The sequence below is a fragment of the Chenopodium album genome, chromosome 15 (assembly GCF_948465745.1).
Source record: "Chenopodium album chromosome 15, dcCheAlbu1.1, whole genome shotgun sequence".
Taxonomy (NCBI): Eukaryota; Viridiplantae; Streptophyta; class Magnoliopsida; order Caryophyllales; family Amaranthaceae; genus Chenopodium; species Chenopodium album.
The window spans coordinates 12448058-12469383 of NC_137848.1; the positions used below are offsets into that span (position 1 = coordinate 12448058).

At 31.4% G+C, this 21326-nt stretch overlaps 1 protein-coding gene and 1 pseudogene across 2 annotated transcripts; one reads left to right on the plus strand and one right to left on the minus strand.

Moving 5' to 3' along the window:
* The first annotated feature begins 8650 nt into the window (after positions 1 to 8650).
* On the plus strand, positions 8651 to 11881 carry LOC145581931 (auxin-responsive protein IAA31-like). Of its 2 annotated transcripts, none has more exons than XM_081638971.1 (4): positions 8651 to 9007; positions 10202 to 10332; positions 10850 to 10949; positions 11508 to 11881. In XM_081638971.1, the coding sequence occupies exons 1-4, from the start codon at positions 8769 to 8771 to the stop codon at positions 11563 to 11565; spliced, it is 528 nt and encodes a 175-aa protein (XP_081495097.1). In that variant the 5' UTR covers positions 8651 to 8768; the 3' UTR covers positions 11566 to 11881. The 2 variants fall into 2 exon arrangements, with proteins under 2 accessions (XP_081495097.1, XP_081495096.1); XM_081638970.1 differs by having other exon boundaries at positions 8652 to 9007; positions 10202 to 10416.
* An 8565-nt stretch (positions 11882 to 20446) lies between these two features.
* LOC145580832 (agamous-like MADS-box protein AGL80 pseudogene) lies at positions 20447 to 21044 on the minus strand (annotated as a pseudogene).
* Between the last annotated feature and the right edge of the window lie 282 nt (positions 21045 to 21326).

Genomic DNA, 21326 nt, shown 5'->3' on the forward strand with positions numbered 1-21326 from the left:
AAGCCTATTTCTTTTTTGCCACACAAAATAAAACAACGACCCCTTTCCAAAGTAAAATTTGCCATACCAAATGTCTCAAAATTTACCACTTTTATGGAGCACTAAATTTAATTAGGTTTAATAATTTGAGAAAAAAACATGAGTGTGCTTGAGTTTCACACAAAGTACATTGTATGGTAATAAAAGTGTAAAAGTCATTGGAGTAATAAAAAGATAGCCAACAGAAGCAACCTTGAAGTAAACATTGCTCAATTTTTATTTTTCTTGTATTGTATGACAAGTTCAATTTTATGATCATCTTCCTTAATTTTGAGCTTTTCTTCTTTCCTTTAGGCGCAAGTTTGCTTACTTGTTCCTCTATAGTTTTTTTTGGACAGGCAGTTCCTCTATTTGCTCCTTATGCTAGCAAGTTGTTTTTTCACAAAACGCTTAATATATGCGCCACGTACTCCCTCCATTTTATTTTAGCTTCAGGTTAATAATTGATGAAGTAATATTAGTTTCATGCCGTAAAATAAAGGAAAAGTGTGACAATTAAAAGAGAGAATAAGCTATTATAATTGTATCCCTTCATATTAGGGATCTAACAACTTCAAGTAACAACCCTTAAGTAGAAGTTTACTCACTTGTAAAGTTGTAATTATTTAAATATAGTTAAGTAGAAAGGGTAAAGGTAAGATATCAAACATAATGTTGTTAGACTAAAGAGGAGGGGATTAAGTACAATTAAAATTAGTAGGAGTGTATTTGATCAAAATTCTGCTAATTTTTTTGATAATTACTCATCTACCATATTTATAAGTAAAATTTTGTATTATCATTATTATTAATCTTTTTTATATAATATCAATCTAAATAATTATGTTTTATAAGTAAAATATATCCATAAAAGTAACTTTAATAATTCAATAGACGGGTAACATTATCAATTAATAGAAGAAAAGATAACCCTATTTGTTCATTTAGGTAACCACATTTTTTCCATTTATTAAAGTAACCCCTCATCCATTATTAACATTATCACCGTAACCTCCATTACTCAATTAATTACATTCCTTGTTTGGCAATTGGCTGTTGGCTGCTGGCTGTTTAACTTGGCTTGTTTGACTGACTGTTAGTATTGGCTATTTGACCATTTATTGTATGTAAATATGTTTGGTAAAATTAGTTGTTAGCTATTGGCTGTAACTATGCAAAATGACCTTAAAGGACATTATTATGTGTTCTTATTCATTTATTATTAGTATTCTTAATTACAAATTACTAGTTACTAATTTATAATTATTAATTATTACTAACTACTAGTTATTAAGTACAAAAAACTAATTATTAATTATATAATACTAATTACTAATTGTTAATTGTTAATTACTAACTATTAATTATTAGGTACTAATAATTACTAATTACTAATGTAACTATTAATTATTAAGTACTAATTATAGCTAATTATAAAATATAAACTACTAATTATTAATTATTCATTAATTAATTATTAATTATTAATTATTCATTATAAATTATTGATTATAAATTATTAATTATTGACTACTAATTATTAATTATTAATAATTAATAATTAATTATTAATTCCTAATTAATAATTAATAATTAATTATTAACTACTATTATTAATTATTAACTAATAATTATTAATTATTAATTATTAATTATTAATTATTAATTATTAATTAATACTGGTAATTACTAATTAACAATTAATAGTTACTAATCACTACTCACTAATTAATAATTAATAGTTACTAATTACTAATTAATAATTAATAGTTACTAATCACTAATTACTAATTAAATACTCGGTAATTAATATTTACTAATCATTAATCACTAATCACTAATTATTAATTATTAATCAAGGATAAAAAAGTAATTTGTTTAATGAAAAGCCAAAAGCTAGTAAGACTAGCTTTTTGTTTTTGGCGGAAAAGCTAGCTGAAGCCATTTACCAAACATGTATTTTGGCTGTTTAACCAAAAGAAAAAGCCAAAAGCCAATAAAAAAAGCCAGCCAAAAGCCATTTACCAAACAAGGCCTATATGTGAAATGCGTGGTCACAATCATACCGTCAACTAATGAGTTGTCCGGCCACATATATGAATACATAGTACTACATCTGTTCGTGAAAGTTCGACTCACTTAATATTCATGTGGTCAAAATAAAATAACTTTGACCACATGTTATGATTTATACAATAGAAATAAATTAGCATGAGAGATCTTATTAGACTCCCCTTATTATAAATTTTTCAAATATCAACTTTTTATAATTTTTTTACTTATACATAGTCGGATATATTCATGATCAAAGATGTTCGTTAGAAACCGCACAAATGCAAAATGAGTCGAACTTTCAGGATCGGAGGGAGTATAAGATATCTTCTCATCATCATCTAAATTATTCATTTATTATCATCCATCTAAATAAAAGATTGCCTTTTGATTTACTGCCACTCAATCAATTACATTAATATTTTTTGTATTCCACATTTTTAGTTGATGAATTTATTTTGGGAGCTTTGTTTTCCAACTAGACAAGATGATGATATGTATTAGATGTAGCATGTGATGAATTGCAAGATGTTGCAAGCGAGGGGGAGCAAAAGAAGTGACAAGTAATTAAGTGCGCAGTTAGAGCAATTGTGTACTTAACAACGAAGAGTCCTAGAGAAGTAGAGAGCCACGCTAAGAGAACAAATGCAATCATGGGCGTCATGCTATATCAAGCGGTGTAACTTGATGGCTTGGTTGCCAGCTCTTGGAGGTGGCATAGTACGAGGTTATTCATCGAAGGATGGGTGAACCCTAGTTGATGATAGAACATAAAACATATTTTTAGACCTCAACCATAAGCTTAAGCTTTTGGTTGAGTTGGTCTACTAACAGTTGATACCTAAACATGCAAAACAAAAGAGTGGAACATACCAGTTTGATGTAAGCATGAAGCAGAACATGTTAGCTGCGTATATTGTGGCTCATAGGCAAGGTGTAGACGCCGTGTGGTAGCTAAGAAGCGATGTGCTGGAAAGAAGTCACATGTATTGATGTGCTTGTAGTCGCCTAGTCGGATCGGTGAGTTCCCGGAAAGGTTTTGAGAAGTGTTTTAATTTAGGCCTTCTATGACTTGAGACTAAGGGTGTAAAGGTACAATTAGCAATGTTTAAACACGCGTGAAGAGATAGATCATAGGGAGTTTCCCACATGTCACATATGTGAGTAAAATAGTACTCCGTAAATATTATGTAATAGTACTTCGTACTTCATAATAGAAGGGTGGTAGACATATAAATTTAAGATGGAATATCACTTAACTTGTATGTGGATCATCTCTCATTATTCTATCGTAAGCCTTAACCCACGGCCCAACAAGGATATCCTACTCTTTCAACTACCACATAAAGAGTTTCATAATTGCAGCACACCACACTAGCCACAAGGGATTAGCGGATTAGGGTGAACAGTGAGTACAATACGGAGAAACATGTAACTGTTGTGCATTCGTTTGAGTTAATAATTAACCTTCTAGTATTGCAATAATAACGAGAGCTTGTTATATACATCCGGATGTACCGTAGACCCATGTGTATTAATGATTGTTTTTTATTTTATCATCAAATGAAGAGCAAACACTAAGTTTGAATTAGTTGGATGTACAGTAGACGTGGGTGTATATAACAAATTCTAAATAAGAACCCATTTGTCACTAACTATTCTAATCATATCTATCCCTTTACGTACCTACATTCTAGACATAACCTCAAAAATCATTCTAGACTTTCTAGTGATAGAAATGAATGAAAAAATTAAGAATTAATAAGAGGGAGGTCATTTGAATTGAATTAAATTAAAATAAAATAATAATAATAATAATAATTCCTCCGTGTCTTGTTTGCAACAAAGTGACTACACGAAATTCATAAGTAGTTGGTTGAAAACATTTTTTTTTCTCATAGCGCAAAAGTCATAAGTTATTTTTTTTTAAAACATGTATTAAGATAATTCCAAGCTAAGTATTTATTTGTCAATTTGATTTCTCAAAAAAAAAAAAAAAAAAAAAAAAATCCAATATTTTCAACCAACTACTACTTATATTTATAAGAATCGATTTGATCGAATAATAAAGGCCAACGTTCTTTATATATCTATGCATGTAATCATGACACAAAGAAACCAAAACAAGCCCTTTTTTCTTACCTTTTGATCATCATATTTCAATCTAATAAAGAAATTAAAGAAGTTATTATTATGCAATGTTTTGATAGGAGAAAGAACAGAAGTTAAGTGTAAACAATAATACCATGACAGGTACAAATATATGATCAATAAGAAATTTATACATTATTATTAATCAGGCACTCGTGTCTAAATGTTTCATGATTGCCACTAAGATCATGAGTTCATGACTTAATTATAAATAATTAATTCCAACCGAATGATTATAATCAAACAACTCATACATCAGTTTTGATAAACTAAGAGAGACATTCCGACAATGAAGATGACTAAGGTTGCAATTTCAAAGCTATTGGAAATTTATTTGTTTAATTGCTTCTAATTAACGCAATTAAATTATCTCCATTAGTTGTCCGAAAAGCATTAATAATGTAATTGACTTAATTAACACTCCTTAATAAGCAATGTGTTTTTAGTTATAGATTGCATTTAAAATTGATACTCCATCCGTTTTAATTGGATAGTCTCATTTGACTTTGCACGGTCTTTAAGATATATTTGACTATATATCAATATCTACAATTATATATTTATGTATCAACAACAATTATAACAAGGAAAAATGGAAAAGAAAAATCCAATCTCTGCACTTTTTCCTCCTAAAAATCCAACCTTCATTTTATTCCTCAAAAATCCAACCTTTATACCATACTTTCTCCAATAGATCCATTACCTGTTGATGACCGATTTTTGTAAGTTATATGCCACATATCAGCTATTAATAGGTTAATTATTTATTTAATTATTAAAAAACAAAAATAATTAAAAGAAAAAGAAAACAAAACAAAAAAATTCAGAAAACCACCCCCACCCCCACCCTCCTTCCCTTCCCTGACCACCCCATTCCCACCGCCCACCGGAACTCAGCAACCCCAGCCACCAACAAACACGCCCAGCCACCAACAAAAACGCCTAGCCACCAAGTCCAAACCCAAACCGCCCAGCCTTGCAACTCTAAACCGCCCAGCCACAGCCCCTGCTCAACCCCCAAAAACGCACAGCCACCAACTCCAAACCCAAACCCCACAAACCGCCCAGCCCCCAACTCCCAACCGCCCAGCCCCGCAACTCCAAACCAGTCACAACCCCAGCTCAACCCCCAAAATCGCACAATTATCACCACTCCCTCCATAACCACCACCTCATCAACACTACCACATACACCACCACCTAACCTAATTTCGCTAGAAGAACCCCACCCAAAGCCGCCTGATCCAGCAACTCCCCACCCATTTTCGAAACCCCAGAATTCCCACCCCAAAAACCCGACCACCCACCTCAACGACCACCCATAATTGTGAACTTCGAGCCTAGGAGGGGTTGGTGGTTTCGGTTCTGGGTTTGGGTTCGTTGGGTGGGGTAAGTGGTGGTGGCAGAAGTGGTGGCGGCGGAGGTGGGGTTGATGGTTTCAGTTGTTTGAGGAGAGAGGAGAGAGAAAGAGGAGGAGTGAGAAAGGAAAGTGAGAGAATAAAAAAAAAAAAAATCTTTTTAACCTGTTTATCAAGTCACAAGTAAAATGGATCTGTTGGAGAAGGAGGAGTATAAAGGTTGGATTTTTGAGGAATAAAATAAGGTTGGATTTTTAGGAGAAAAAAGTGCAAAGGTTGGATTTTTCTTATCCATTTTTCCTTATAATAATTCGATATTATAAACTACATATTGCGACAAATAAAACAATATCTCATAAAAATAAGTTTCAATCAGTAAAAAAAAGTTCAAAAAAGCAAAAATAAGCTAAGTTGTTCGCCAACACAAGGTGGACAAAGTATATATGTCAAATTGTCAATCAATCTTAACTTAATATATGGATCAGAGTAAAATCTGAACTTAAAATCATGAGCTCACCAGCCAACAATTCAAATTCAATTGACATAATTCCAACTCATTTGAATCCAAACTATTCACAAGCAACTCTATTAACTCCCACCCCACCTCCCATCCCAAACTACAAGTAAAACCATAATTGAACACAAGACAACCATGCACAACAAAAAGTCAAAAATCACTTAATATTACTAAAAAGTTAACATTATTGCATGCATAGTACTCACTCTTTTACTCCTTTACAACCAAAAACTTAAAAAGATTCGAGTATAAACTTAGCTAGACTACTCCTATGCCCTATCTAATAGCTAGTGTACTTGTGTTCTCACTTAAATGAAGGTTAGTAAGTTACCCTCAACTTTAATTTCTGAACGTAGCATGTGATAGAGGAGACATAATCACGGAAAAGAGAGGATACCTAAAGAAATTGGATGGTTTTTAGTAGAACAAACAAGAAAAGAGGTTAGATTCAACTATTTTTTTGTTTGCCTCAAAAAAGTAGTGATGCTACTACTTTAAAGTTTGTTTAATTGTCCCTAGCTTCTTAATTAACCCATAATATCTATCCATTAATTAATTGATTATTTTATGCAATTTCTAAGCTCTAATATAAGTACTAGATTTGTGAAAAAATAAAATAAAATTCTCTAATTTCTGTTATTTGTCCACCGTGTGGGTCCATGTGGCCTATTTAACACATTTCAATTTAATATGTATGGAGCATCTAATGATAAATAAAAATTAAGTAGTGGTGGGCTTATTTGTTATTTCCATGGATGTTGGGGGGTTGCTAATTAGTGCTTAAGTGCTTAGCTGTTGGGTCCAACAAATTATTATTTAATAATTAAACTTATAAAATAATACTTGGAGGTCCAAGATGTCACTTACTTGTTAATGTTCAACAATTTGGTATTTTGATCATCGTTTCCATATTGATTAGTTAATTAGAATGTATTCTTAATTAGATTAGTCGTTTTACATATTTATTAATGACATTCAATAATTAAAAATTTATTATACACTTGAGTGTACCGTATATCAAAAAACATTTTATTAAGTTGCTTAGCTAAAAACTAAAATGAATGAAGTTTAAGTGTTTTGTGTGTGTGATACACACAGATGCATAATAGACTCTCGAAATTCTAAACGATTTGATAATGCGAGTGTATGATCTACCAATTTTGTCTTTCGAAACCAGGGTGTGTAGACGTGTAGTAGTGATACCCCTTGTCATTATTTGATGGAATTAGATTTGATATCTTACTAGATTTATAATTGTATTATATTAGAAAACAATAACATATGATCAAATCCTGCTGAAAACAGTTGGCTTAGCTTTATGCCTTATATATTGAGCTAGAAGAGTACTTTAAATTAGTGTAGCTTTAATTTGTATTCTTGTCATTGTTGCTTTGGGACCTTGTTCTGTTGTCTTTATGGCCCTGGTTTAAAGAGGCTTCCTAGAAGCTTTGTGTGCTAAGACTGCTAACCCAATTGAATTTAATCAGTGGTTGGAATTAAAACTATGGAGGATTATCTCTTCATCAGTCTCTTATGAAAGTGAACAGTGTAATCATTGGGTTGACTAAATAAAAAGTCTTGTTAAGAAAAAAGAAAAGAAAAGTGGGTTTGGGTCTTCAAGATGAGTTCGGTTTCTTTTTTGGATCTGGACTAGATTGGACTAAATCGACAAGACAAACTCTAAAAAAAAAAAATTATCAACCTAGAGAATAAAGCGATTCTCTTTGATCAGGTTTGGTCTGGTTAATTTCTCTTTTAGGTTTTGGAAAATGCAAGAAATTTAACTTTCTTAAAAGACAAAAATGTAATTATTTGGTTAAAACGATTTAAAAACTACAAAGTACCTGATTAAGAAATTTATAAGTTAACATCTCCTACTTAGACAAATGAAAAGTCATACACTTCATATTATTTGATTATTCGAAAACTATAATTCTACGCCATTAATGATTGAATATGAAAATCGAGTCATACAAAACATGCACGCATAAAATTTAACTTTCAAATTAAAGTAAGTCTGATCAACCTTATTTCAGAACCAGGACATCGAACTTTCAAAAGTCTTACCTTTTCAAATAATGAAACAAGTTGTGCACCTAACCCCGCCTATCTAATTAAATCTCCCTCGATAACATTTGGTCTCTAAATTCCATTCCTTCAACCTTAATCAAACCAAACAACAGGTCATCTAGACAAAGTACACTTATCCTAAAAACTCCAAACAATCCAAAGTCTAATAAAACCACCCATTAAACATATGCGATAATTAAGACGTATTATTCTACTAATCTAGCACTAATCAAAAACATGGACTAGACTATGACATAAGCAAAGATATAAATGTCGGCCAGCATGAAAACAGTTAAAGGCGGACAAAGTATTTCTTGTCAAGTTATGTGTCCCCACTTTGTTTTCTTTCTCATTTATAAAATTAATTTCATAAAAGTAGTAATTAATAATCTTATTATATAAAACCCTCCTTCACAAGTTTCCCTCTGATTATATCCTCTTAATTATATTACATAGTTATATATATATACCAACAACTTATATATTTTCCTCCATTGAAGCAAACACAAAAACCCTCCTTAAAAAAACTTCAATAGTACGCGTGTTATTAAGTAAGAGTGTGATATAAATATATACCGAGGTTTTTATTTATATAAATAAAAATGGGAAAAAGAGAAGATGATGATCAACATTATTCGTCGTCGTCTTCATCAACTGATAGTAACGTTAATAGTAATTCGTATGCTCTTAATAATCAAATTCAGCGTAATTCGCATTCTATAGCTTCTCCATCGTACAATAGTGCGACGACGAGTTTTAATGATTTTGGTAGCAAGGATTTGAGCACTGATCTTAGATTGGGTTTGAGCATTTCTTCTCATGGCTTGTCTTCCTCTCAAAGGTAATTTTTGTTTGTTTTTCTCTTCTTTATTACTTGATTTATGTTTTTTTTTTTTTTTCCTTAGAGTTTTCTTTATTTTTTATCTTTTATATAAATTTTTATTTATGAATAAGTAATCAATATTCCGTAAGAGAGAAGAATGAGATCAATCTATTTCAATGTTGAAATAAATAGTTGTATAATTAGTTGTTCTATTTGCTTTTTGTGCGCATGTTAACAAGTTAAGGTGTATGAATGTACGATAACTAGTCATGTGATAAGTAAAAATGTGAAGGAGAATTGAAATTGCTAATTTAAGCTACGTACACATAATTAGAAGTTTTTTTTTTTTTTCTTTTTTTTAACAACATAATTAGAAGTTGAAAATTAGAGAATATATAGAGGAAGTAGTACCGTAAATTAAAGAAAAAAAATTTGTGCCATAACTTTAACATGTGGATCTAACTAATAAAGTGGCCAATTGATAAATGCAATATAGTATTTTCATTCATTTGAAGCACAAAAGTCTTTTTACTTCTTTTAGTTTTAGTTAGGACAATCGAGATAGTGATTGGTGAAAGGAGCAAAAAAAAAAAGGAAGGTTAGGCTAAATCCTAAAAATTATTCTAACCATTATAACCTCTAAAATGTCCAAATTAACCAACAAAAATTGCAAGTAAATTTAATGCGTAACATGAAGTTAGAATCTAGAACAAGCTAAGTTTTTTTCCATTTGAAATGTTCAAGTGGTATCAATCAATAACTTCTAAAATATTTGGTGCAGAGTCATGAAAGATAAAAACATACATATTAAACAAGTTTTCCTTTTTGAGACATACACTCATCAATTGCAAGACCATGTAGACACTAACTACAAATAGGCTAATACAACCGTGTAAGACATGGCAACATGTTATTCTCTTAGATAGATTAGGTTAACGTTACTATCTTAAAAAAATGTTCCTAACTATTTTAACAGATTCGCCCATTTTAAAAAATCTAGATCCACTTATCTGTACAAAGCCGAAGTTGAAAATTGTCTGTCAATTTAAGATAAACTTGGAAGACTAATCCATATAATCTACATGATTTGAACTAACTTTGATATTATCTAATCTAGAAATTAAAATAAAAGTTGTATGCATAAAAAATTAAGTTTTGTTATGTTTGGTTGGTTGGTTGGTTGGATTGATGATGATAAAAAATGGTGAATAGGGGGCAGTATAGTGACTGGCCACCAATGAAGGCGTTGTTGAGGAGCACGCTTGCAGCAGAAAAATCAAGTAATAGCCGGCCTCGACGAGAAACTTTGTTTGTCAAAGTTAGTATGGAAGGCATTCCTATTGGTAGGAAACTCGACTTGCTTGCTCATCATGGTTATCATAGCTTGATTACTACCCTTGTTCAAATGTTTAGGACCACTATTCTTTGTAAGTGTCCATCATCTATCCAATCCCTTTTTTTTGTTTTTCTTTCGATCTCGTCTTTATGAAGTTTCTTTCGATTTACAAGTGGTCATTTGGTTGGATATATGTTAAGTTGTCATCGGGAAGTTGTGACGTCTTTGAAATTTTTGAAAGTGTTTAAATCTATGTGGTTGGAAATAAGTAACATTTTATAAACTGTCTTAATAATTCGACTTAAATAGAAAAATTTGCTATGTAACTTGTCATAATTTTTACGAGTAAAGTATTTTTTTTTAGAGAAAATTGTTGTGTTTTATATAAGAAAGTACAACTTTTTATGATTTTTATGGGCTTAAAATGATCATTTTCTTTCTAATTGTTTTAGGTTTAAACTAATTAAATGAATAAGCTCTAATAATTACAATACTTACTCTGATTTTTGGTGGCTTAAAAACAGCTTCCGATGTAATTTGCCATGATTCACCAGAAAATTGTCATATTCTCACTTATGAGGATAAAGAAGGAGATTGGATGATGGTTGGAGATGTTCCTTGGGAGTAAGTACTTTCATCTTCCTTTATAAGCTCTATACAATTATAACTCTAGTTTTTTTTTTTTTTTTTTTTTTTTTTTTTTTTTTTTTTTTTTTGTTTTTTTTTTTCCTCTTCAAGTACCATCACCTAAATGAACCCCAAAAAAAAAAAAAAGGCATATTTTAATAAATCATTATATTTTCCTACATCACATAGAAAATGTTAATTCCTTAATTAAGTCCTAATCAACATTAATTTATTTTTAACAAAAAAAGATAATTCATTCGTTACATATTAGTTGCAACTTTGCGGTAATATTTGTAAGACATAAAAAATTCCAAAGTTGCAATTAATATGTAACGGAGACTAAAATTGATTTTCTAATGATGCTTATGTTACTCATTACACTTACAAAATCCAAGTAAATTTTACAATATTGAAATAATACCATCAAATTATATTAATCATTTTAAGCTAAAGTTCAAAATTAATTCTATTTAAATCACATATTTCAGCTTTATTTTACAATGATTGAATATATACTATAGATTTAATTAATTTGGTGTGTTTTATTGCATGCAGGATGTTTTTGACCACAGTAAAAAGGCTGAAGATTGTCGCATTTGAAAAATGCCAATAGTGATTGCCTTCTTGCATGCTGAGCAGTTGAAGAAACAAAACAATTTTGACTAATCTAATCTTAAATCTTTTAGAACCCTAACAATTTTCGATTGCTGATGGTTAACATTCCTCTTTTTTTTTTTTTTGGCATCAGTAACGTAATATGGTTGATGTGATTTACTATGTATATTCTGAATGTTATTATAAATTCTACTCCATTCTCGTTTTAAATTTCAAAGCTAAAAAGGGGACTATAACTAGCAACTTAGATAGTTAGATGTGTAAAAAGATGAAAAATAAATAAAATTTTGACTACCTTTTACAATCTATTTTAATGCGAGTGTACCTAAAGATATACGTTGATTATTGACTAAACTTGTATACTATTGAATATCGTGAAGATTTCAACTGACTACTACTAATAAGATTCTCGCAATAGGATTATCCTAATACATTCATGTTCGAGACTATTGTTAATTATTTGGCCAATGCACTTATATACATGCATTAGGAGTATATAGTCGGGCCTTATTACATTATAAAATAAATTCAACTCAATGAAATTCAAGAGAAGAAACAAGGCCATAAAGAAGGAACGAAGAGAATTTTAAACTTTTGTAGGGGCTTCCACCGATATTTTTATCGGTGGTAAGCCCCAAAAAACTTTTTAATTGCTTTTAATAAATGGATCCCATCAATATGATGGTTTTTATCCTATTAGGTTTAATTTCTTCGTTCGTTAGTCTGTCAAAAATTGAAGATTTAAGGTTTCACAATTTTCAGAAGTATCCACAAGGCCATATGAGTTTTTTTACCCAAACAACTATTCATCCGTGGATTTCAAGCCGAATAAGCGCTAACTCACACGTTGTATTGCTTCGGATGAAGATTTTTATTAAGGCGATTGTTGATCGAATCTGCAATGTAACTAATTCTAAGGTGATTTGTACTTGTTTTGGTATTTTAAATTACTTAGGATTTGTTTGTAAGTGCCGTTTGACTATCTTTCATTAATGAAATTTTTTTTTCTTCTTGTCAAAAAAAAAAGAGACTTTTACAAGAAAAAGAGAAACTATTCGGATCGGAATCAATACTATACTAAAGTAATCACCAGGAATATTCTAGAATTACACGTATCACATTTACATTAAAAAATTTCCCGCTCAAAACTTTTTACTTTTTTTTTTTTTTTAATTTTCCTTAGAAAATAAAAAGATAATTGATGAAAAAAAATATACAGCCTTATTTCAAAGAAAACAAAAATATACAGCCTAAATAATAGAACAATAACAACAAATTTAAATAAATAAAATATTAAAAATATACACAATCTATAAACAATTACAAACTTATAATAATATATAAATATAATTTTTTTTTCTGTGAATATCCGAGCGTTGCTCGGGCAAAGAACTAATTTTAATCTATTTTAACCTATACTAAAAGCAAATCATTCCATGGCACTTGTCATTACCTTGTGAAAAATTTTCCCGCCTTTTTCACTTCTCTCTCTCTCTCTCTCTTTTATTATTATTATTATTATTATTATTATTATTATTTTTTTTTTTTTTTTGGCAAAATCTTTAAGCAAACTATTTATATCTTATGTATTTACTTTCCAGTTTAATTGACAATCATATTCCATATATACCAAAATGAAATATTTTTGAATATCTTTTATATACTTTATATTTTGTAATATTATTGTCAAAAATATTTAAAAACTGTGCATTGCACGAGATTTTAATCTAGTTTTATTATGAAAAATTGAAGAATTGGTAGATTTCTTTCAAAGGGTAAATAAAGAAAGTGGATATAAAATGAGGGAAAAAAAATAATTTTTATAGGTAATTAATAATCAATCAATAAAGATACAATTCACAAATATATATTTAGGAAGGTGAGTGGATAATATAATTGCATTTGTAATTATTTGGAAATAAATCAAGTGAAGTAAGAAAAAGGCTAAAATTATTTTTTTCAATATTTTGGTATAATGAAGTCATGTTCTTTTCACCTTATTTTTGTTGAAACGACTAAATAATTTTATTTTATTTTATTATTATTTTTTTTATTTTTTTTTACTGAAATTACACTATTTTTGTTGAGCTTCAATTATTGAATTATTTTTATGGACTTAAACTTATTTATATTGATTCTTTGTTATTTGCTCCTTAAAGTTATGCCCTGTTCTCTTTGATCTTTACTATAGTAATGTTGGTTAAATATAATTTCAGTTTAGTAACTAGTTTCAGTGTAGTAAAAAATATATAACTTTTAATTAGTAAAAATTAATAACTTCAAAGAACAAATATAATAGTGAATCAATAAAAATAAATTTTAATTAGTAAAATTAAATTAGTCAGTTAAAAAATACTTTTTTTTTAGCAAAAATAAGGTGAAGGGAATAGAACCTTATTGATAAAAAATTATTTTACAGAAATGAATTTATTTTTGTTTAACTTAAATTATTTTTACTAAGCTAAAATTACATTTGCTTAACTGAATTCTGTATGCTTTGACTTTTAAAAATGCTATAGGGTGGTAGGGAAATTTTTTTCTTCTATAAAGTGTTCTCCTAGTTTAAATTAATACACATATACAGTGACCTCGCTCATAGGCTACTTCTGTGGTTAACCCATCATTAAAAGCCTACAGTAATTAGACTCTAACTTATACTTTAGGTAAATTACTAACCCACTCCTTAATTAACAATACACTATCACCAAGCCTCACCACCTAATCCACCACTACCTCAGAAACCAACACCACCACCTCTAGAACCCCTATGCACATCGAAAAACCTAGCCACCACCTAATGCAAAAAATCTCAAACCTCCCGAAAAAACCCACCCACTACCCTCAAACCCTAAACCTCCTCGAATTCTCCCCCTTGACCACCTCGTATTTACCCACCCACCCACCCCGTCCCAAAAACAAGACCACCACTCCAAAAACCCCACCACCTCAAAAATCTATACCACCACCCTGAATATGCCCACCTAGCCTGGAAATCCAAACCCACACCATTCCTCCATCCCTTAAATAATGTTCGACATTGGATCTGCCACTGCCTCCTCTTTTAACACTGGTAAAACTTTGGGTTTGATTGCAATATCCTTGATTTTATGAGTTAGGCTTTTTTTGGGTGGGTGGGCATATTTAGGGTGGTGGTTTAGGTTTTTAATGTGGGTAGTAGGATTTGAGGAAGATCGGGTAAGGGTTTTTAGGGTGGTGGTCGGGATTTTGGGGTTAGGGTTTTTAATTTGAGGAGGTTGCAATTTCGGGGAGGTAGATTAGGGTAGCCTAGTGGGGGTTTTCGAGGTGTTGTTGGGATGGCAATGGTGGATTTAGTGGCTTAGGTAGGGTTAGGGGGCTTAGTGACGTTATGGTGTTAATTAAGGAGGAAATTCAAGTTAATATCCTTATTTGTTTTATCAAAGGGTGTATTTGTTAACTCATGTGCAAGGAGGTGCTATATTTGTAAAATCTATGTTGTTTATGTAATAATAGTATTGCTGCCTCTATAGTAATTTCTCAATGGAAGCACAAGCATCAATAATGGTGAAATCAATAAAGGAGAAAGTACTCACTACCAAACCACAAACATAAGACAATAATTATTCCTTTTATTTATAGATTTTAAGTTAGGGTTTTCTTAGAATTCGGCGGTGAAGCTACCGAAATATATTCCCCATTAAAGTAGTTTTTGACGAGAGAAATGTTGGTGGTGGCCGTGATGAGTCTAGATAGGGAAGGAAAGATCGATTGATTGCTCCTTCTTTGACCGGATGACAAAGGAAGGTGGTAGGTGATGTCGTGGTAGGAGTGATGCTGATGGGTTTCATTAAAGAGGAATAAGAAATGGGTTTCATTGAGGAATAAGAACGAACATGTTTTTACAATTTATATTTTAACTTCTCTCTTTTTATCTTCAACTTATTTATTATTATGCCACTAGATTAACATCCCTTTTTTATCAAAAAGATAAATGGGAGTTGTCCAGTTTATTAAGCAGTGGTTTAGCATTTATATTTTTATTAATGAGTTATTTACACAAGTTGCCTATAAGGTTACTATGTGAATTAGTCCAAACTAAGAGAAAATTTAGATTTCGCATTCTTATTTTCCATATGTGAATTAATCAATCAGATCTAGTAATCTAAAAACCCAGACTGGAATGCTTTGGATCGATTTTAGGGTTTTTTTACATAAAATCTAAAATTTTAATAATTATATGGAAAACTAAAAAAATAAAGGAAAAACAATGTTGTAACGTCTTTTTATGTATGATTAGTATAAAAAAACTCATACAATTAACTTTTTCTAAGTATATTAAGGAAAGTTTTAATCATTTTTTAAGGTTTTATGCATAATTTTAAGTAATAGCGTTTCGGTCTAAAACTGGTTGAGAAATAAAAATGAATTTCTCAACCTGGAGATTGGACCGGTTTATTCGATCCGGTCCATTTTTTCGGTTCGGATCGATTTTTGAACACCTCTATGCCTTACATCCCTTACCTCTTAAGTCATCCATCTTCTACCTTTCACTCTAGATTTCGCATTCTTATCTTCGATATATATTTTTTAATAAGAAAACAGACAAAGAAGACTAAGGGGTTGTTTGGTTCGCACGAGGTAAACAAAATGGAATCAAGATAAGGATAGAGAAGGAAAGGAAAGTGAAACCCATTGATGTAATATGTTGTTCGAATGTAATTATACTCTCCATAGTCTCCAATCTTCCTCTTCATCCCCAAATCTTCTACCTCTCTCAACTCATTTCTAATGGAGCACCACCAGCACCATCCCATCACCCAATCACCGCCTCATCCCCTTTCCACCTCTACCACCCTCTTCTCGCTTTTACCCTCACCTCGTTGCCCCCATCGTCATCTTCTCTTTCCTCTTACTATTGGTTCAACTTTCCCCTCTAATGAGTAAATATATGCTTTAAAGGTTACATTCGAAAACAAAAAAATTCAAAGCTATATTTAATGATATAATAAGGTAAATTTTCGATTTAAAAAAAATTAAAATTTTATGGATGGCGCGTGGTTTTTCAGAGGATTTTGGTGGATTTTCTAGTGATGGTGAAGATTCATGGTGGTTTAGGGAGTTTTTCGAGAGGTTAGAGTCCTTGGAGGGCAGTGGAAGTGGAGAGTAGTTGGGAAGTTAGGTGGGGGGATCGTTGGGGTAGTTTAGGGGTTGTAGTCGTTGGTATGGTGGGTGGTGTTACGTTGGTGGCGGTAGCAGTGGGGCGTCGCCTGTTCGGTAGGGTGATGGTGCCGGCGATTGTGGGTTTGCTGGTGTTAGGGTTTTTAAGCTTAGGTGGTGGTCAAGGTTAGTTGTGGTGGTCAAGGTTAGTTATGGTAGTTGGGTAAAGAAGACTTTTGGGGGAATGGGTGATTCCCTTAGGGGTTAGAGAATAGGATAGAAGAAAATTGGGTAATCAAAGGGGTAAAGAGAATGATTGAATTGGAGAAACAAATAATATCTAAGGGAATAAAGGCAGTTGATTTCCTTTCAATTCCCTTTGATGAATACCCCTAACCAAATGGCTTCTAGGAGTGTTTAAAAACTGATATGGGCTTAAAATATGAACCAAACTGAAGAGTACCGTACCGATCAATCATGTCTTTGATTTGAAAATTTTAAATTTCCAATATGGTCCAAAATCACTTATTGGCTTTTTGCTTAAAATTATGAACAAAAAGCTCTATAAAATTTAATTATTACCTTTAATATAATAGTAATTTTTTGTAAAAAAAGAAATAGGAATATCTTTATAGTACGAACTATTTTATATTACAAGTTTAGATATACATTAAACAATCATTTCTCTTGATTTTATTCTTTCTTTTTTCACAAATTCTTAGTGGTTAGTCACATGATGTGGTCGTTGCGCATATAAACAATTGATTAAGTAATGGGCATTACGATGATGATCAAATGGGGTTACCTCTATGTGAAAAATACACTTTAATTATCCCAACTATTGCCGATTTACTTCTAATAATCCCAACTAAGGTTTAATTTTAGAAAAAAATTGCCAAGAATAATACCAACTTTTAGCGATCTTCCAAAAATGAAACGACCTTTACATTATTTCAAAATGGAACGACTTTTGACACACATCCGCCATAAATGGAACGAAAATCCGGTAACCTGTTTTATAGGTTGCATTTGCCACGTGTTTCGTTATCATTTGTTAATATTGTATTATTTTTTTACTTTTAACATTTTTTAAATATTAATGGTTTTAATTAAAAAAAAAGGAAAATGATAAACATAGCCCTTAGGGCTATGTATAAGGAGCTAAAAAAAGGAAATATTAAGGTTAAATTTACATTAATCACAACAATTTGCGCGTGATTTTGTCATGAATTCCCAACTTAATTCCATTTTAGGAAGTATATTTAATGCTTATACATAGCCCTAAGGGCTATATATATCATTACCCTTAAAAAACCTTAAAATTAAAATAAAAAATATAAAACAATTAAAAAAAATCCCTTTAACCAGCCCCTCCCCCTTTCACCGGGAACCACCTACCCCCTCCACTAGACTCCTCACTGGAAACCCCTTTTCCAAGACCTTATCCTTGTTTCCGGCCCTATTCCCCTTCCCGTCCCTGACCCCCATCCCCTTCCCATTTCCGTTTTCGGTCACCCCTCCATTTCCCGTCCTCAATTTCGACACCACCTTCTTTCCCTGTCCGCGATTTCGGCCCTCCTCTCTTCCTCGTCCTCAATTACGGCCCCAACTCCTACCTCGTCCTCAATTCGCGCAACCTCCATCCTTTTTCGATAGGTTAGGGTTTTGGGGAAATAATTTTCGATAAGGTGTTTTTGTGGAAATAGGGAAGAAATGGTTTTGAGGTCATTTCTAGGGAAGGGAAGGGGATGTGGCGCCTGGAACGGGATGGGCGTTTGGTAAGAGGGATGGGATTAAGTGGGATAAGAAGGTGGATTAATAGATGGGATAAGGAAAAAAATAGTGTATTCCATTGTTTGGTATGGGTTGGGATTAGATTGGAATAACTAATAAATTAAAAATACAAAATTATCCTTACTATCTTTTCTTCACTCTTTTCTTCTTTTTCTTTCATTAAGGGTAGAAATGTCTTTTACCCATTAAATTTAATCCTCGTCCCTTATACCACCCCCCCTTAGTTATTAATTTGGAGGGATAATTTCCTTTTTATCCCCCTCCTAGCTAACCCCCCTCATAATCCCCATCCCTCTAAACAAACAAAGGACATGTTAAATCCCTCCTCTTTTATCCTATCCCCCTCACTTTATCCCTCTAAACAAACACCCTCAAAAGGTAGTTCTATTTTGAGAAGACCGTGTAAAGGTGGTATTATTCATGACAAATTTTTCTATTTTTTAAATAATCCTAACTATGCCCTGACGTTTCCTCTAACAGTCCCAACGAGTCAACACCAAGTTAATGACTTGTTGTAGTAGGTAACTGATACATGTAGTGTCAACACATGATTGGTTTAAAATTAAAAAAATTAATAAAAAAAATCCAAAAACCCTTGTCAACCACTACTGCATAACCCAAGGGCCAAACCCCAGCCTATCAGAAATGGTCGGCCGCCTCCCCTTACCCCTGAAAACGGTTGGGCGGCCTCCCTTGACCCTAGAAACCGGCGTTGGAGTTGGTTGCGGTGGTGTTAATTAGGGTTTCACGGCGGGTGAAGGGAGGAGGGGTGGTTGGGATGGGTTTTTTTTATTTTACTTTTTATTCCTTTTTTTTAAAAAAATATTAGGTTAATCATGTGCTGGCATGTGACATTTAAAAAAAAAAACTTACCCTTTCAATAGGTAACCAGTTTTTGGATATATTGGAGGCAAAGTCAGGTTATAGTTAGGATTAGTAAAAAATAACCCTTAGTTGGGATTATTAGAAGTAAATCGGCAATAGTTGAGATTATTAAAGTGTATTTTTTCTATAAACAATTGAAGTTACTCTATTAATAGTCAAAATAAAAGAGGGGTTACTTGAATGAATAAATGAGATTACTTATTTTTGTAACTAATTGAAGATGTTACTCATACAATAAATTGGACTTATGTACTTTTATGAAATAAATTAAATAAGGTTACTCACATGAATAATTAAGGTTATTCATATTAACAAATAATGATTGTTCTTATAAGAAAATGGAGCGGGGGGCTTGTTCTGAAAAGGTGGTTGTGGAAGGAGGGTAGTTTTGGCGGTAGCACAGGGCCTATTAATTTTTTTTTAAAGTTTTAACTTTTTTTTTTGGACCACTCGTAGGTGTAATAGTAACCTATTATAATAAGTTAATGACCTAATGGGATTAGAGAAAAAAAAAACCCAAGTCAATGTTGTGATTATTGCAAATAATCAATAGTTGGGAACTTAGGGTTAATGAAAGTAAATTGGACAAAGTTGGGATTATTTGAATTTTTCCTTAATTTAATTGTATTTCAAATTTGATATAATCAATCCAAATCCGATCTGAATAAGATCATATAAGATTTTGAAGGAATTCATATCGGATTGTCTAAACGTATTTGTATAAAATCCAAAATCCAAACTGTCTGAATAAAATCCAAATCAGATTTTTAAGTGGATTAAAATAAATTTGTCTAAACGTACTCCAAATTGTATGCTATATAAACACCTTAACTTTGTCTCTACATACTTTTCATGTATTTGTAACATTGAAATCTACAATTTGTATTTAGTTCCGTAAGCCGGCCTTGTTTATTATAATATATGCAAAGAAAATTACATGTCACATATTTTAAACATGAAATAATAATAATTATAGGAGAAAAGATCAAATTCAATGGCAATTCCAAATTTAATTTGCGTAAGCTTATAAAAATAGTGATTAATAATCTCATTGAAATTTATGCTTAGGTAAAATCTATGGGACAACAATAATGAAGAAGAACAAATATTAGCGACTAATATGAGTTTGTGGACTTGCACTAATCTTAACGAATTATTATTATTATTATTATTATTAGTATCACCCTCCTTAGTAACTCTAATTCGATATTGGATAGTTCTTATCTTATCCTCAATCACCCATAGCAAGTCCCCTAAATCACTAGGGTTAACTTGGTCAAGAGAAGATTTTTCATTCAAGATGTCACTCACCATATTTGCGATTTGTTTTTCACAGTTCTTTCTTTGGAGCTTCAACAATCTTTCCTTTGCCTTTATCACACTATCATTCAAGAATGTGTATTGGTTAAACCCCCGTTGAAATGGATCAAGCTCCGACTTACTATAATAGTCAGAGATAATCCTTTTTACTTCTTCCTCGGAAGAAGGCCACACTACCGGTGCTTGCTTCTTTTTCTCATAGATGATAGCACAAGCATCAACTCCACATAAGACACTTAGTTCCCTAGTCTTTTTTACCAAGTTTTTCACTCTTTTTCGGTATGTCACTCTCCTAGAAGAGTCATTTTCTATGAAAGCTAGTTTCACTTTTTTCCTAACCATTTTGAGAATAAAAAGAGCTAGGGGTTGGAGATGGGTGAAATTAATATGATGGATGAACAGATTGAAGTCTTAAAAGAGTATTAATAGGTTTGATTATGCAATATTCTTTTGATTTTAACAAAATATTTGTCCAATATTATATGATCATTTGTGATCTATTTTGATTATGTATTATATGATCATTTGTGATCAATTTTGATAATGTATCTTAAGAGATATATGACATGATTATGTAATTATAATGAGATTGTAATGACACAAAATGCTTAGCTAGTGATTACA

What these genes read in the sequence shown, in the direction of transcription:
- LOC145581931 (XM_081638970.1), top strand. Translation starts at nt 8,769, where the DNA reads ATGGGAAAAAGAGAAGATGATGATCAACATTATTCGTCGTCGTCTTCA. An exon ending in GGCTTGTCTTCCTCTCAAAG is followed by an intron (nt 9,008 to 10,201) that starts GTAATTTTTGTT and finishes AATGGTGAATAG; the next exon opens with GGGGCAGTATAGTGACTGGC. An exon ending in GTTGGAGATGTTCCTTGGGA is followed by an intron (nt 10,950 to 11,507) that starts GTAAGTACTTTC and finishes TATTGCATGCAG; the next exon opens with GATGTTTTTGACCACAGTAA.